This window comes from Antechinus flavipes, chromosome 4 (genome assembly GCF_016432865.1).
Source record: "Antechinus flavipes isolate AdamAnt ecotype Samford, QLD, Australia chromosome 4, AdamAnt_v2, whole genome shotgun sequence".
NCBI lineage: Eukaryota > Metazoa > Chordata > Mammalia > Dasyuromorphia > Dasyuridae > Antechinus > Antechinus flavipes.
The window spans coordinates 254633910-254649948 of record NC_067401.1 but is presented as its reverse complement, the minus strand read 5'-3'; the positions used below and the strand labels follow the sequence as shown (position 1 = coordinate 254649948).

The 16039-nt window shown below is 30.8% G+C and overlaps 1 protein-coding gene across 1 annotated transcript in view; it reads right to left on the bottom strand.

The window, feature by feature from the left end:
• LOC127561959 (cytochrome b5 reductase 4) overlaps positions 1-16039 on the bottom strand; it is an 89301-nt gene that overhangs the window by 57480 nt on the left and 15782 nt on the right. Inside the window, exons 3-6 of the mRNA XM_051997336.1 lie at positions 11240-11340; positions 8495-8579; positions 2567-2593; positions 1420-1474 (exon numbers count right to left, since the gene is read on the bottom strand). Coding sequence (XP_051853296.1) covers positions 1420-1474; positions 2567-2593; positions 8495-8579; positions 11240-11340 — 268 coding nt within the window. The remainder of the gene's footprint in view (positions 1-1419; positions 1475-2566; positions 2594-8494; positions 8580-11239; positions 11341-16039) is intronic.

Sequence of the window (16039 nt, the reverse complement as noted above, 5' to 3'; positions counted from 1 at the left end):
AAAAAACTAATCAAATGATCATACAAGAAACTGAACCAGGGATAATAAAACAGAGAATGAATGTAAAAGAGTGATACAGATCTGTAATATATCTAGGCTGTTAAAATCTAAAAAATCTTGGGTTTGTGCTTAATGCTAAGGGCACAAAAACATGCTTTATTGCTAATCTAGGATAAAAGGAAGATCAAGAAAGCAGACCACTTTGGATGAATGAAATGACAAATAATTAGGGAGACAAAATAGACCTTTTCAAACTCCTATTTTCTTTCTGTTTTCTCTAGCATTTCTTTGTCAAAATGGGACACAAGTTAAGAAGAAATTAAAACTAAGGGTTTATTAGAAAATATTAAGAGAACATCTAAGAACTTTCAATAACTTTCAGTAATTAGGCTTAGAAAAATTATATTCTGGGAAGTTAAAAGAACTTATAGATGTAGTTTTTAAAGAATCATAGAAAAGCAAAGGTGTTAAATAGCCTAGAAGAGGGAAATGACATCCCAATTTTCAAGGAGGGAAGACATGTTTTTAAAAAAAAAAAAACATAAAGCTTTCTTTCAATTCCTGAATAAAATCTGTAATATTTTATAAATAAAATGTTTTGTGAGCACTTAGAAAACTAAACAATATAATCACTGAGACAGCATTGGATCATAAAAATTTAGTGATATAAACTCTGGTCATATAATCCCTATGGAGATCAAAAAATATTAAAAAAAAAAAAAAAAAAAAGGCCAACATGTAACAAAATATTCATAGCAACACGCAGTATATATAGTAATAAAGAGCTAAAAAAAAAAAAAACCATAGGTATCTGCTGATTTGGAAATGACTGAAAAATAGCTGCATAGTAAGAAAAAATATGAGGAATTGAAAAAAATGTGGGAAGGTTTGTAAGAACTGACGCAGAGTAAAATAAAAACCCAAAAAGCAAAATAAACACAACTATACAATGAAAATGAAAACATCACTAAAAGGAAGCTAAGTTCTGAATAATAAATGCATAGACTTGAGAACAGTGAAAGACAAATTACACAGAGAGTGGATTCAAAATTGTGGAAAAAACTAAAATTTGCTTAACATACTATTTAATAATTATAAAAGACAGAAATATGCAACACACCTTAGAAAGATTTCCATCAAAGAATAAAAAGAAAGTTTCATCACTTAAAAGGAAAATTTTAATTGATCAAGTATTAAGGAATACCTCCATTCTCCCACAACACAAAATAAATGAAGAATTACTGTATATATTTACTGTATGAAATAAGAGTAGGTAAGATACACTTTAATGTATTACTATATTTGATAAATTGTAAAATTTTTATATTGAAAATATGAAAAAATTTTCAACTCATCATATGTATTTTGTACTAAATAAACTCATATTTATTTCACTCAAAGTAAAATAGCAATACATACCTTGGAGAAATTTCTTTGGCAGGTAAATCTGGTACTTGGCTTTTAAAAAGTATGCCTGTAAAAAGAAACTTTTTAAAGAAATGGACATTTCACCAATATGTTATTATTATTCTATAAAAGCAAAATTAAAATATGTGAAATTATACAGGATAAATTTTCAAAGCTGAAGATCCTAGATGAAGATACATCCTAGTAAAGAATGTATAATTTAAATGTACATAATGTAGCACAATAACTCTTGAGTTTCTGAAAGTTAGGTCAATGATACATAATCTCTGGCATTTTCTATCAAATTTTCAGCACAGGCCAGAGAAGAACATTTTATGTGACTTCAGTTCAGGCTAGCTCAATCTGGAAAGGCTGAACACCAGATACTGGCAAAATGATGATTTTTTTTCTTCTGGTATAGAAACTTATGAAGACAATTTCTCAAAAGTATAGAAGGCCTGTATGATCTGAATTGGTGAAGGGAGTAACCCCATTAATACAACCTTTAAGTATTTATTTGTGTGGGAACCACAAAAATTAAAACCAATTATTTCTAAAATGACAAGCCAAAAAAAAAAAAAAAAAAGGTCCACTATGTCAGAATTTCAACAACCTTCAATGTATCTTAGGGCTGTTTCTATTTTAATGGATCCTAAAACCTCTAGTTTTGTCAAAGGCAATAAGGTCTGAGCAAGAAAAATAAACAAAGTGAATATAGAAAAGATAGGCCTAGTACAGGGAAGATGGTTCAAAGTTGAAGGATAAGAAAGAGAAGGTGATATTACTTAGCTTCTATTCTGCTCTGAGAAAGGAAGCTTATCTTCAAATTTAAAAAAAAAAACAACACATCATTATAAAACATACTATTAAAATATTATATAGTTCAGCATAAGTGAGGAAAAAGTAAGTGAAATAAAAGTGAGTTAATGGTATTAATTCAAATAAGAACGAGCTGCTGGTGGTATTTATTATAAAAGGGCTTTTTTATACGGATCACAGTTTTTATCATTTGTCCGGTCAACCCTAAAATTCTATTCCTATTTTTGAAAAATGCATACAAATGGTATTTTTTTTAAATGACTAAAATATCAAGACAAACTTGGTTCAAAAAGAATCCACAGAAATAACATCTTGCATAATCTTCTTTGTGAAGACTTACCATTTAAAAGTTTCTTCTCATGATTCTCTACAAGAAAATGCAAAAGAAAAATACATTTTTAATGGAACCCATATCATGCAGAAAGTGAGCAAATATCAAAATACAGGAGAACAAGGGGCAGTTAGGTGGCAGCGCAGTGGATAAACCACCAGCCCTGAAGTCAGCAGGACCTGAGTTTAAATTTGAATTCAGACACTTAACACATCCTTGGTAGTATTGTGTGTGACCTTAAGTGACTAAGGCAAGTCATTTAACCCCATTGCCTCAGCAAAAAAAAAAAAAAAAATAATAATAATAATAATAAATTGGAGAACAGAAAAGGAATTGACGTGCTTTAAAAGCAAATCTGAATCAAAACAAATTTATAAGAATCAAGTAAGTCAGCTCACAAAAGAAATTCACTGTATCTAATAATTAGCATTAAACAAAGATCAAAGAACTCAGTTGTTCTTTCAAAGTAGGGTTAGAGGATCAAAGATTTTTTAAAAAGGAGTAGAAAGGTCATCTAGTCTAATCCTCTCATTTACATGTGGGAAACTTCAAGGGACTAGTCCAAAGTCACAATGATACTAAGGAGCAAAGCTAAATTTTGTATCTATATACACTGACTTCAAATTCAGCACATTGTCTAAGACACCACACATTCTGTTTCTCCAATATCCAACTGTCCATTAAAATCTAATATATCCATATTAGAAAATGCTCCAAATTGCTAATGAGGTAGGGCAAATTAAAACAATTCTGAAATTCCACCTCATACCCATCAGTAGCAAAGAAGACAAAAAAGGACAATAATATAATCTGGGGAGGTTATGAGAAAACAATTACTGCTAGTGGACCTGTGAATGTGTACAACTATTCTAAAATGAAATTCATCACTATATGTAAAAAGTTATTAAAGAATGTATAGCCATACCAAAGAGATCAAAAAAATAGGAAAAGATGTGCTTACTTTGACAGCATATATAAAAATAGGAAAAAAATTCTAAAAATATTTATAAAAGTTCTCTTTATGACAAGGAAAAAAATCGGAAATTAAGAGAACGTGTCGAACAAATTGCTTTAAACCAAAAATGCTTTAAAACCAAATCTGAATCAAAGCAAATTTATAAGAATTAAATTGTCAGGTAGCAAAAGAAATTCATTCTAACTAATAATTAACTGGAATAATTAGGGAAGAGCTGAATAAGCTATAGAGTTTGAATGTGATAAAATCCTACTATGTTATAAGAAATGAGAAATACATCATTTTGAAAAGATCATAGGATTTATATGAACTGATACAGAATGAAATAAGCAAAACTAGAAGAATTTCTATTATAACATAAGTATAAAAACTGAATTAATTTTGAGGACCTTTATAAATTGATGAAGAATGAAATGAGCAGAACCAGGGGAACAATTTAAAAATATTAACACAGTAAAAAAGAAAAAACCATCCCTGAACTTTTAAAGCTGTAAGAAGTATGATCAATACTAAAACTCTCTTCATATATATAGAGAGAGAACTGGTGAAACATATTTCCTACAGCAGAGAGAGAATGAATTTCAAATGCAGAACAGGACATATTCATATACACACATATATATGAATATATACATGGGAAATTGCTTTTGCTTGATTATATTTATTAGAAGAAAAAAAATTTCATTAGGTGGCTAGAAAGAAGATAAAATATATTTCTCTTAGTTTGGTGGTTTTTAGTTGTTTTTTTTTTTTTTTTAAAGAGAGGTAGGTTTACTACTGATATGGAATATTTCCTATACTTCCAGATGAAGTTATCATATTTTTAGTTCTCAATTTTTTACTTTGTTAAAAGAGATTTCTCATGAAGTAAGAGTAATCTATAAAGGTGTATAATGTAAAAAAAAAAATTCATCAAATAAAACAAACCAAAAAAATGAAATGTTAACAGGATGATCAACTTGATCAATCTAAAGTAGTTCAAAGGTATTAATGAAGGGCTAGTTTGATTCATTCTCTGAATTCAAGACACTCCTTAACTTCAACTCAAGATTAATAATAAAATTATATTGATAAATGTTAGAAACATAATCCTAAATGAAGAGCTATTAAATAAAATTTTATAAAAGCAAATTGTGCCCCATTATAATATTCCATAATTGAGAACTGCTTCTATATATCATGTAATGACAATTATATAGGTCTATTTTTTTTAACTAATAAAATCAAGGGGTCTTAAAGCACTTCCAGCTAAAATAGCAACTATAAGAATAATAGATAATATTTACATGGCATTTAAGGCTTACAAAGCTCTTTACATCTGCTATCTCATTTGATCGTCAAAAGAGCCCAGTTGTGTAGATGCTACTATCCACATTTTAAAGATGGGAAAACTAAGGTAGAAGGAGTTTGCCTTGCTCAGATTCAGCTATTTAAAGATATGAGGCAGGATTCCAAATCAGTTCCTCCTTATTCCAAGATCAGCACTCTTTCCACTGTGTCACCTATTGACAATAGTTCTAATTCTAGGTAAAATATAACCCTAATTACAGATAAAACTTTACTGTGAGTCTATCCATAATTATCATCTTTTAAGTTAGCAAAGTATAAATTAGTGATTTGACACTGCTAATACTGAATATAAATCATGCCACTGACTATAAATCATAATTAGTTTCAAGCATTATATAAATGTGAACTATTATTATTGATTCAAGTTCAAAAGAACAGACTGATCAAATGCATTATCTTAATTCAATAAATATTTATTAAATAACTCTTTTGCACAAAGTACTGTGCAAAATGCTTAGTGAAATAGAAAGTTTAAATAAGCCATGTTCCCTGCTCTTTACAATCTAGTTGGGGAGGGGGAAGGGAAGGGAAGAAGTGGTTGGCACACATACAAATAACAAGTGTATTTAATAATATAAGTACATAAGAAACAAGTAAAATGCTATATTGGGTATTAAAAAAAATGAAAAGGACATTACTAAGAGGGACAGAAAATAATAAAAGGAGGGAAGACTGCTACAGCAAAAGGATTTCTAGAAAGAAAGAACAGGTAATGAGCCAAAGAATGAAGGGCATATGACCCAGATTTGCTGGAATAGGAAGTAAACAGAAGGAATAACATGAGGTCAGGATGAAAAGCAATAAGAGTTCAAAGTGTAAAAGAGCTTGAATGTCAGGCAAAAGAGCTGGGCCTTTACTTAGTATAGGATATGAGGCACTGTGCTCTATAGACTCCATTGACGGTGAGGTCATAGGCTTATAATTTATGGATGGAAGACACTGATAATCTTAACCAACTCAGTCATTTTACAGATGAGAAATGGAAAGCCAGGGAAAGTGAGGGATTTGTTCAAGGATTCTTCATCAATTAATGGATTTGCAACCTTCACATTGTCAATGTTTCCTCATTGAGGCAGATTACAACCTGTCTGTCACTGTACATCTAGTACAATTCTCAACCAAATTCCACCAATTCACCATTGGGCACTACAAAAACCAAAGACTTCCCTATCTTCTATTTGAGAGAGGGGGCAACTGCTATATAGGTAAGTTAGGAATGGGAACTGGATATGTGATTTCATTAGAAAAGAAACTACTGGATGAGTATAACAAAAAAAGATTGGTACCTTCCATGTAACTTAAGAGTATGAGACTTAACTCAAGAAAGATTTTACTAGATCATCATTGGGAGGAGGGTGTTTATACTAGGATACACTAGGATAAAAAAAAAAAATGACAATTACAAGAAATCTTATTTAGCAAGAGCCAACAGTTCTTCAAAACTAAATGTATATTTGAGACAAGGAAGAAGAAAATTAAAAAGGGCAGCAAGATGTTCAATCATGGGAAACTAAAGGGAGCAGTGAAATCAGGAGGATCAAAAAAAAAAAAAAAATCCTGATGAGTAGGAGAGTAACAAACATGTCTTGGTCATTTATGAATTTAAGGTTCCCATGATCTTAACTAAGGAACTCAGCACAGAAAGGCAGAGATAATTTATTGTAGAACAACTAAACAACTAGTTTATACACACACACACACAAATACATCTATATCTACATATGTATATGTAGATATATAAATATATATATATTTAACATTAACAAAACAAAAGCTCTTACAAGTTCAGACACAAAAAGTTAATAAAAATTATTTCAGGAAAAGCATCATGATCATTCATGGTTATTTAACAGCAACTAAGAGAAATCTACTTTCAATATAGAATATAGCCAATATATCTGTAGAGCATATTTCTCATGTAAAGCATTCTGTTTCTATCTAAAAAGGTCATATGAACTAAAAAGCCATTTTAATGCAATTTGCTTTTGGAGAAAAAAAATCATGATTTCTTGTTTTTAACTGCATATTTATGTATTTATGTGACTAGCAAAAGTTGCTGAATATCCAAATGACAAAACATTTTTTTCAAAGAAAAGTATTCCTGGTAATGAATCTTCCATTAGTTTTCTAAAATTTTTCTGGATTACTTATATACCTGGTGCATTCTAGAGGTTTCAGTTAATCATCATGCCATAATGCTAAACAATGGGGATACAAATAAAAAGTGAAAATAGTCCTTTCCTCCAAAGAGTTTATATTCTAATAAAGGAGACTAATCAATCAATCAAAATTAATTAAGCATCTACTATGTATTAGGCACTTTCCTAAATGCTGCAGGTACAAAAAAGAAGCAAAAGACATTTCCTACCCTCATGTACATAAATAAATATATACAAACTAGGTAACAAAGTAACTTTAGAATGGACAGCCCTTCAAAGACCCCCTAAAGAAGGCAGTGCTTGAGCCAAGTTCTAGAAGCAGCACTGGATTCTAGGAAATGAAAGCCCAAGTGATTATTCCAAGAATGAGTGCTAACCAGGGTGAAGATCTTAAACAAGAATGGCTGTTTAGTCTGACATGCCTCCTCTTTAAGAGTTGGAAATTGGGGCAGTCAATGAACAGAAACAAGCTTTTCTTGTTTTATTCATCAAGACAAATTTCCTATAGAACATATTTTATACAAATACTTAGAATCAAGACTTGTATTCAAGTAAAGAATTTAATGAAGCCATTAAGAGGAATAATATATAAGAAAAACAAATGAGCCTCCTACCTCCATTCCATAAAAGAAACGAGGTCAAGGGCTCTTTATAATTCATTAAAAATTATTTTATCTAGTCTTATTTCAAAAAGAAAAAAGTACTATAGAAATAAACATTCCTTTCTCTATGCATTCAACTAAATGGAATTAAGGTTTAAGGAAGGTAGGGGAGCCATGCCACCATTTTCATATCAGTTTTTCCTACCCTTGTCCATCCCTGACACATGGTAAGAAAGAGAATCAAATGGTTTTGTGAAATATGGAATTGCTGGAGAGGAAATGTTCAAGAGTTTTCTGTCTCTGTACCAAATAGGAAAGAAAGAAGGAAATTTTTTGATATAACTTCCAAATGGATACTTAAGAAAGACATCATCACCTCATAATATTATATTAGGAAATAATATTAAGAAAAATAAATTATTTCTCCTTTAAGAAACATAAAGGCAATTATAACAACACAATATTGTTTTGCTAATAGAATGGTGAATTTTAGAATTTTTGTCTCATTTAAACTCCATCTCTACCTGCAGCTAGCACAATGCTCTGCAAACAGAAGGCATTTGTTGGATGTGAATATGACAAGCAAACACTAAAAATAATGTAACTACTACAAAAGTAAAATAAGTCTTCTTTCTATCTAGACTAACATCAAAAATCTCAACAATGAGCTTTCCATCTAGAAGTGGTCAAAATATAAAAATAGAAAGAGCTTAAGAGAAACATTCAAGTATTTTTTCACCTTAAGTTTCACCCTATCTGTTACTTTGGTAGCAAAAGTGAAAGTAAAATAAAGATTTTTCTGTGGGGCACTTCAATTCCAAAACTTCAAAATATGTTTAACACTACATACCTTTAGCAATAACAACAGGCTTGACAGCCATTCTGCCAACAAGACATTCCTTCAGCATAGATTCATAATTGACCCAACGATGTACCTGAAGAGGGAGAGAATCAATACAAATAAAACGTAAGAATGCATTTTGAGTGAGAGTACTGTCTAATATAGCCAAGCAACTAAGAATTTCCACCAAATAATTTAAACACTAATTCTATTAAAGAGAATGAATGAAGGGGAGGGAAAGATGAGGAAAAAGAAAAAAGATTTTTATTTGAGAATAATATTTTTCTAGAATAGCACTGTCTTTGAAATGATATTTTTATGCATACTTATAATTTTATAACAGCCAATTTATATATCAATCTATATCTATATTTATCAATTTAGCCTTCTGAATTATAGTTGGATTTTTTTTTTTAAAGATCAAGTCCAACCACTTTACAATTTTCCATAAATGAATCCTTACATTCCAAAATGGAAAACAAATTTGATGTGGATATAGATTTCATCAACAAAACAGAAAATGTAAGAAAATTATTTCCTAGATTAAAGTAAAGCTTTTTAATAGAATTGATTAATCAATTAAAGGCTTCCTTTCAAGATGAAATGAAGATCTATAAAACAACAAAATACCTTTTCTCTAGTTTTCTAAAGGACTATCCTCCAAGAAAATTCTAATGAGTACATGTATGTGTGACATGCAATTATCTACTTTAACCTTCATGATGATAAAACTGGGCATAATCTTTGATAAGATAAAATTAAGAGTTCATAAAGATGAAAAATTAGAGGTTTAAGAGCTAAGAATACTACTAAGGTAGTGTTAAAATTAGAAGAATTAAAAAACTAACAAGCAGATTTGTAGACCCCTTGAGATCTATGACATAGATAACACAAAGTAGTTACTTTAAGTAACACTTAAATAAATGACCCAATATTACAACAATTAGTTTACCATACTCTCAAAATTGTCTGTTCTGGACCATATAATCAGCAATTAAGGTGATCTCTATGATGAATTTTGCTTTTATCTTTGTTTGTTTTCATCCTAAGGACTGGCCTCTAGTTCTCTTAAAGATGGTTACTAATTGTATAAACTGAGTACTATTAAACTGTTAAATCCAAAGAGTTACTTATAGAATTACCCTAAAGTTCTGAAGTGCTTTAAAGAAGCAAAGTGCTTCACACAAATATAAAAACATAGAAAAGTATTTACTCTGATAATGAATGAAATTGATGAATAATTTAAATTTTAATAGCCTTTTAGTCAAGTAGAAGCAGTAGTCTGGCAAATGAAGACGTGATTTGAATCGTAGTGATTACATTATTATAGTAGCAGTTGTTCCTGCAAAACAACTAGATTGAGCTTCCTCAATATAGTAGGGTTCAAAGATACAAACATCTTACAGTATTAGGGTATAAGACTATTTTGTTGTGCGTTAGCATTTCTGGATTATTCTACAGCATTCTGTCTGTAGAAAGTATGAGCAATATGTCTTCTTTTTTTTTTCTTTTCATTTTTTTTTTTTTTGCTGAGGGAATTGGGGTTAAGTGACTTACCTAGGGTCATACAACTAGGAAGTATTAAATGTCTGAGGCCAAATTTGAACTCAGGTCCTTCTGACTTCAGGAGCCATGTCTTAAATGTGTATAGTAAGAGGTTCAAAGATGAACACAGAAACAAAGTAAGCTATCCATACAAATCCTTCAAGTTCTCAGCAATGTTTCCCCAAACCTCTTACTTGGTTGCCTCCCTAGCTATCAACAAGTCAAATGTCACCTGGAAACATTCCTAATAAGCCCATAAGAGTTTTTCTCAAGAGAATGGTATCAAGATTAATGTGCAGCTGTGGTTTCTCTTCAGTCCAAGAAGGATATTAATAATTCCCAGACCCAGAATTTGTCGGAGATCAAAAGGGGTCTTGCCAGTCAGTCAATAAACAACATCCTTTAGCTGTAATGAAATTTCTAAATGAAAAATAGTCTTAGTTATCCAAATATATAACATACTAAAAAACAAAAAAGGGTAAAACCAGAAAATTCTATACCCACAAGTAATTATAAAGATTTCTCTTTAAATTTAAATGTTTTTCTAAAAAAGGGTCAAAGTCAGCAAGATGTCACTAAAGATCAACCACTACCAAAACAGTAATTAGATTAATTCCATAAAGCTAGGATATATTTGGTTGACTGGCTCCAAAGAAACAATTAAAATATAAATCCTAATTATAATAGCAAAAGAAATGGAGAAAAAGCAGATAAACTAAAACCAAAAAAAAAAGAAAAATCTGCAAAGACTTTAAAAATTAACTCAGCTATCTCTTTTCAGCTATCAAAAAAGCACTATAACAAAGATTAATCACTACTACCACAAAATATAAGAAAAGCAATTTTCCATAAAAAATGTATTTTCTTCCAAGAACTGGACCACAGGATTTAATAGTAAAAAGGATGATAGGGAATCATTAAGTTTCAAAAAGCCATTTCATCATACTGATATTAACTGACCTCAAAACCTTAAAATAGACTGATTTATTTTTCAATGCATATATCTCTCCCAGGGTTATTCTTTGCTCTCTATGTGAACTAGTCAAAATACTTTGCGAAAAAGTATTTTAATTATTTTTTGAGGTATTCAGACAGAATTCTAATTCTCTCAAAAATACTTTTAAATTTTCTACTAGGTATCCAGCCTCACTGACTCTAAATTTAAGAGTCTTCTTCAATCACAATATTCCATTACTTTTAGTATCTTACCTGATCAAAAAGGTCTGTGCCATCTGAGCCTGCTGCTCTCATCAGTTCATCCTCTCCACCTGGGTGATATTCCATATATGGACTAACATTATAAACAAGTCCTGCATTAACAAAAAGAAATATCATAAATAAACTATTTTAAAAGCTAATAAAATAAAGTATTTTGAAAATACAGAATTTATCATCTTAATAACTTTAATAGGGTATTTGATGAAAAATATCTACTTCTAGTTTTCTAATAAGTGTATTAATTCCAATATTTGAAAGACATTTGAAAGAGAAAGGAACAAAGAGCAATATAATATATTACTACTCACTCTTCACCTTTTGCCATCTTGCTAAGGCTAGTAACAAGAACTAAACTCTTTCCCTTAAGTGTATGACAGCACTGCCATCTACAAGGTTCTGTCTCTCTCTATACTTTCACTAACTTGACAGCTTAAATTGTGGAAGCTGTGAAGTTACTGATGACTCTTACCTATAGATCCAGTCCTAATGTCTCCTCTGAAATGTAGTATCATATCACCAATTTCTACTGGATATTTCAAATTGGATATTAACTCAATATGGCCAAAACTTATCTCATTAGCTTTCTCTCCAAATCCTATCTTCTCCCAAATTTCTCTTTCCCTATGTAATCTTGACATTATCTTTGATTTCTTACTCTCCTTTACTGTATATATTCAATCAGCAGCGAAACTTCAGTTTTTTCATCATTCTTAAATCCAACCACTTTTTTCTACTCACACACTTTACTTCAAGTCCTCAAAATCTCTTGCCTAGATTACTGCACTATCTTCCTAATTGGTTTTCCTGTCTCAGGTCTTTATATCAATTCTTTTTATGTTGTATACAAGTATTTATGCATTCTTTTTCTTCCCCATCAGAAGCAAGCTCCTTGTGAGAAATGATTTTTGATTCTTTGTACTTGTATTCTGAGACTAACAAGATGCCTTAGGCACAAAATATATGCTTAATTTTTATTCATTAACAAATATAATTAAATTATTGATTTCATTGATATTACAAGGCATACTAACAGTGCAATGGGAAAAACGAGTTATTGACCAAAACAAACACGAACCCTAGTTCTCATAGAGGAATCCTTCAGCACATCGGCAGCATTAAGCAAGAGATTTACCTCATACCACTACCTCTTCCTTTCCAGGAAAATTTCACTGAATTTGATTATCTATATTCAAACTATTTCTTTCTCTTTAAAGAGAAATAAACTAACTCACTGCCATGTAATCATAACAAAGAAACTTGGCTCTAAGACAAAGTTTAAAAAAAAAAAAAAAGGCATCTCTCTCCTCTTTAGGATGAGACGGGAGAACTCTGAGTCTCCTAACTAAACCTAACCCATGTTGATGTACCGCAGTGTATACACTGTCAAATGTGATGATTGTTATATGGTTAATTTTGTTAAAACTGTTTTACTTAATTATAAGGGAACGCTTGAAGGTAGGCATTATGGACACTTTTAAAAATATATATTATGTTTGATATGACTCTCTACTTTGTTCAATTAATTAATCATTTCTAAACTAGTTCCTTAATAAAACTCCAACTCCAATGCCTCATGGCAGAATGGAGGTGATCATAACTAATCAAAAGCTATGATGAAACATATATATTCTTAGCAAATGGTAACAAATTGGAAAGACTTCAAAAAACAAATACAAGCTTGGTGCTAGTCCACACGTCTTTTGCCTACCAAAGTTGAGAAGAATTATCAGCAGTTTGGTTAAAGGTAAATGAATTTTTCAAGCATAGCAATCCTTTAAAATTGTCATCTAAGTCACGAATTATGTCTTCTCCATGAAAGAAACATCAAACAAGTTATATTGTACCCTGTTAATAATAGGGTATGATGGAGAGAAAGCAAAAATTGACATTAAAGTTTTTAAATATAAATAGATTAAAATCCTCCATAAAAAAGAAAAGAGCTGTAAAATGGATTAGAAAACAGAAGTACACCAATAAGCCATATATGGGGCAATAGAGCTAAAGATTAACTCAACTTAAAATGGAAGATGTTTCCAAAGTAAAATATGTGGTCATGATTTCCACATAGTTTTAAAAAAAAAAAAGATACCTTCAAAATATACAAAATGATAACCAACAATATTTTTAAAGTTACTAGATATGGAAATGATATTAATTATATGTAAATATGTGTGTGTGTGTGTGTGTATGAGTGTATGTGTGTATATCTATCTTAGGAACACTACCTGGAATTCAAAATAATTTAATTTAATTTAAAAACCCTGACTCTAACTTCACAAATATATCATGAAGATAAACAAAAAGGAAATTGCAGACATGAAAAAATGGTGAAAAAAAGGATGTGATAGGATTGTGGAGAATAGTGAATGGACACCTTACAGACTATACTTATTTGGGACATCTGTGGAACATTTACAATGACAGGTCATTAGCATAACACTAAAACAGCAGAAGTCCTATGTGCATTCATCATAGAATAAAATTTGTTTGTTTTTAAAGAAACTCAATAAAGATGAACTAAAGAAAACTATCTAGAGATCAGATATTATATCCTTAATAAGATCAGCCTGAAGATGAGCTTAAAGCAATAAAAATTATACTGAAGACAAACAACAATGAGAAAACATGAAAAATTCATAATTGAAACTACAGCAGTCTTTAAAGGCAGATTTCTGTTACATAGAATTAATATTAACAGAGAACAAAACAGATTATTAATAAACTAAGCAGCCAATTTTTAAAAGTAGAGAAGCAAATTAATAATCCCAAGCAAGCTCATGAGGCGATGCATCTTAAATGAAAACAAAACCAAGCCTAATATATTAGCTAATTTAATGTTTCTTTAAAATTTTTTAAAGTGAATTCACAACAAAGAGAAAAATAAATAAAATTGTTAATAAAATACTATACTCAATTTCATAGGAACCTAAAAGCCCATGTCAAAAATCAAGAAAAAAAAATTAGTTTACAAAAAGACTATTCCAATAAATACAATAGCTATTCATCTGTTAGCTCTTACTTTCAAAAGTCTAATCCTATTCCTTTTTTAGTAATATTTCTCTTGGACTACATTTTTAAAAAACTGTTTTGTTATTCTGGACTTGACAAAAGCAGATAAACATTAATACCTTTACACAATGTACAGAGTTTCATAATTTTGACATATATTGAATACTAATCCTTTTTTTATACAATTTATACATGATTTGTCCCTCAAAATATGTAATGAATCTTCCCACAGTCTTTTGGGTTAGTCACAATTTTGATCCTTTGATTGTTCCATGATTCATAGTCATATCACCAATAAAATTTTGTTTCTGTTAATCCAAATCTGTGACTCCAATATGTAGGATATTCCTAGTTTGGACTATTCTACCAATGAGGATGAGCTACTTATCTGTAACTTGCGGTCTTAGGGATTCATCAGCAATTACTATGAGGTTTTGGTATCTGTGGTAATATATCTAGCATGTATCATAGGTAGGGCCTACCATTCCATCAAAAAAATATGTATATAGCAATATTGAAAAATATGGGGTTTTGTTTCAAGGAAAAACTTAAGTATACACACACACACACACACACACACACACACACACGAACAGAGTTGCTTGAAATGCAATCTAGCCTATGTTATATTTCCTGCTCAATGATAAGGCTGCCTCCTTGTCAAATGGCAGTGTCTATCAAAGACTAATGCCTTGAAAGAGAAAGTCAATGGCCCACCTATGTAACTGCCACAGTCTGGATGATTCTTTACCTTCTTGGTTTTCCTTCTCTAGTTTAGAAGATAGCATTTTAGGTACTTTATTCAATTAGTGCAATTTCACACACACTGGAGCTCCAACACTGCAGCTCAGAGATTCAGGATAAAGTGGGTTTGACTCAGAGTACTGGGTTTAGTCCAATTGTTCTTCCTGTTTTAGTTTTCTTTATTGCTCCTAACTCTTCACAAGTTATTTCTCTAGGCATATTATATATTACTGTCTTTCATGTTCTTGAATTGGTCCAGCCAAACTGATCTCCATTCCTCAAACATGCTATTCCACCTCTGATTCTTACGTCTTTGAACATGTTAAGTTGCTCTCCAGATCTAAAGTATACTTTCTTCTCAGATCCAATTCTTAGTATCCCTCAAAAGTTCAACTCAAATACTACTTTCCATCTAAGTCTTTCCCAATTCCCATCCCAGCTGCTAATTCTTTCCCCAATTATTGCCCTGTATTTGTTTTATAATTATGAATTTCCTTATTACTGTATATGCTATTTCCCTTATTAGAAAGTAAACTCCATGAAGGGAAGGATTGTTTTATTTTCTCATATCCCCAGATTTTAAAGTAGAAGTTGGTACATAGTATGTGCATAGCTTTGCTGCTTATTATTATTTACTTGTTCAGTGCTACCCTGTTAAGAGACTAAATATAAACAATCATTCCAATTGTCCCATTAAGAAACATGATGTTATATAAAATGAGAAAGGAGAATGGAAAGAAATAAACATTTAAAGGGTATATACTACATACCAAGCACTGTGCTAGGTGCTTTACAAATGTAATCTCATTACCACAACTTTGGGAGGAACATGCTATCATTATTCCCATTTTACAATTAAGGAAATTGAGATGAACAGAGGTTAAGAACTTATCTAGGGTCACAGAACTAATAAGTGTCTAAGGCTGGATCTGAACTCAGTTCTTCCTGATTCCAGGCTCAGTTTTCAATCCACTGTGCCACCTCACTGTCAGAAAATGCAACTGAAATGACTAGTAGTAAGAGAAACATGAGAGTACA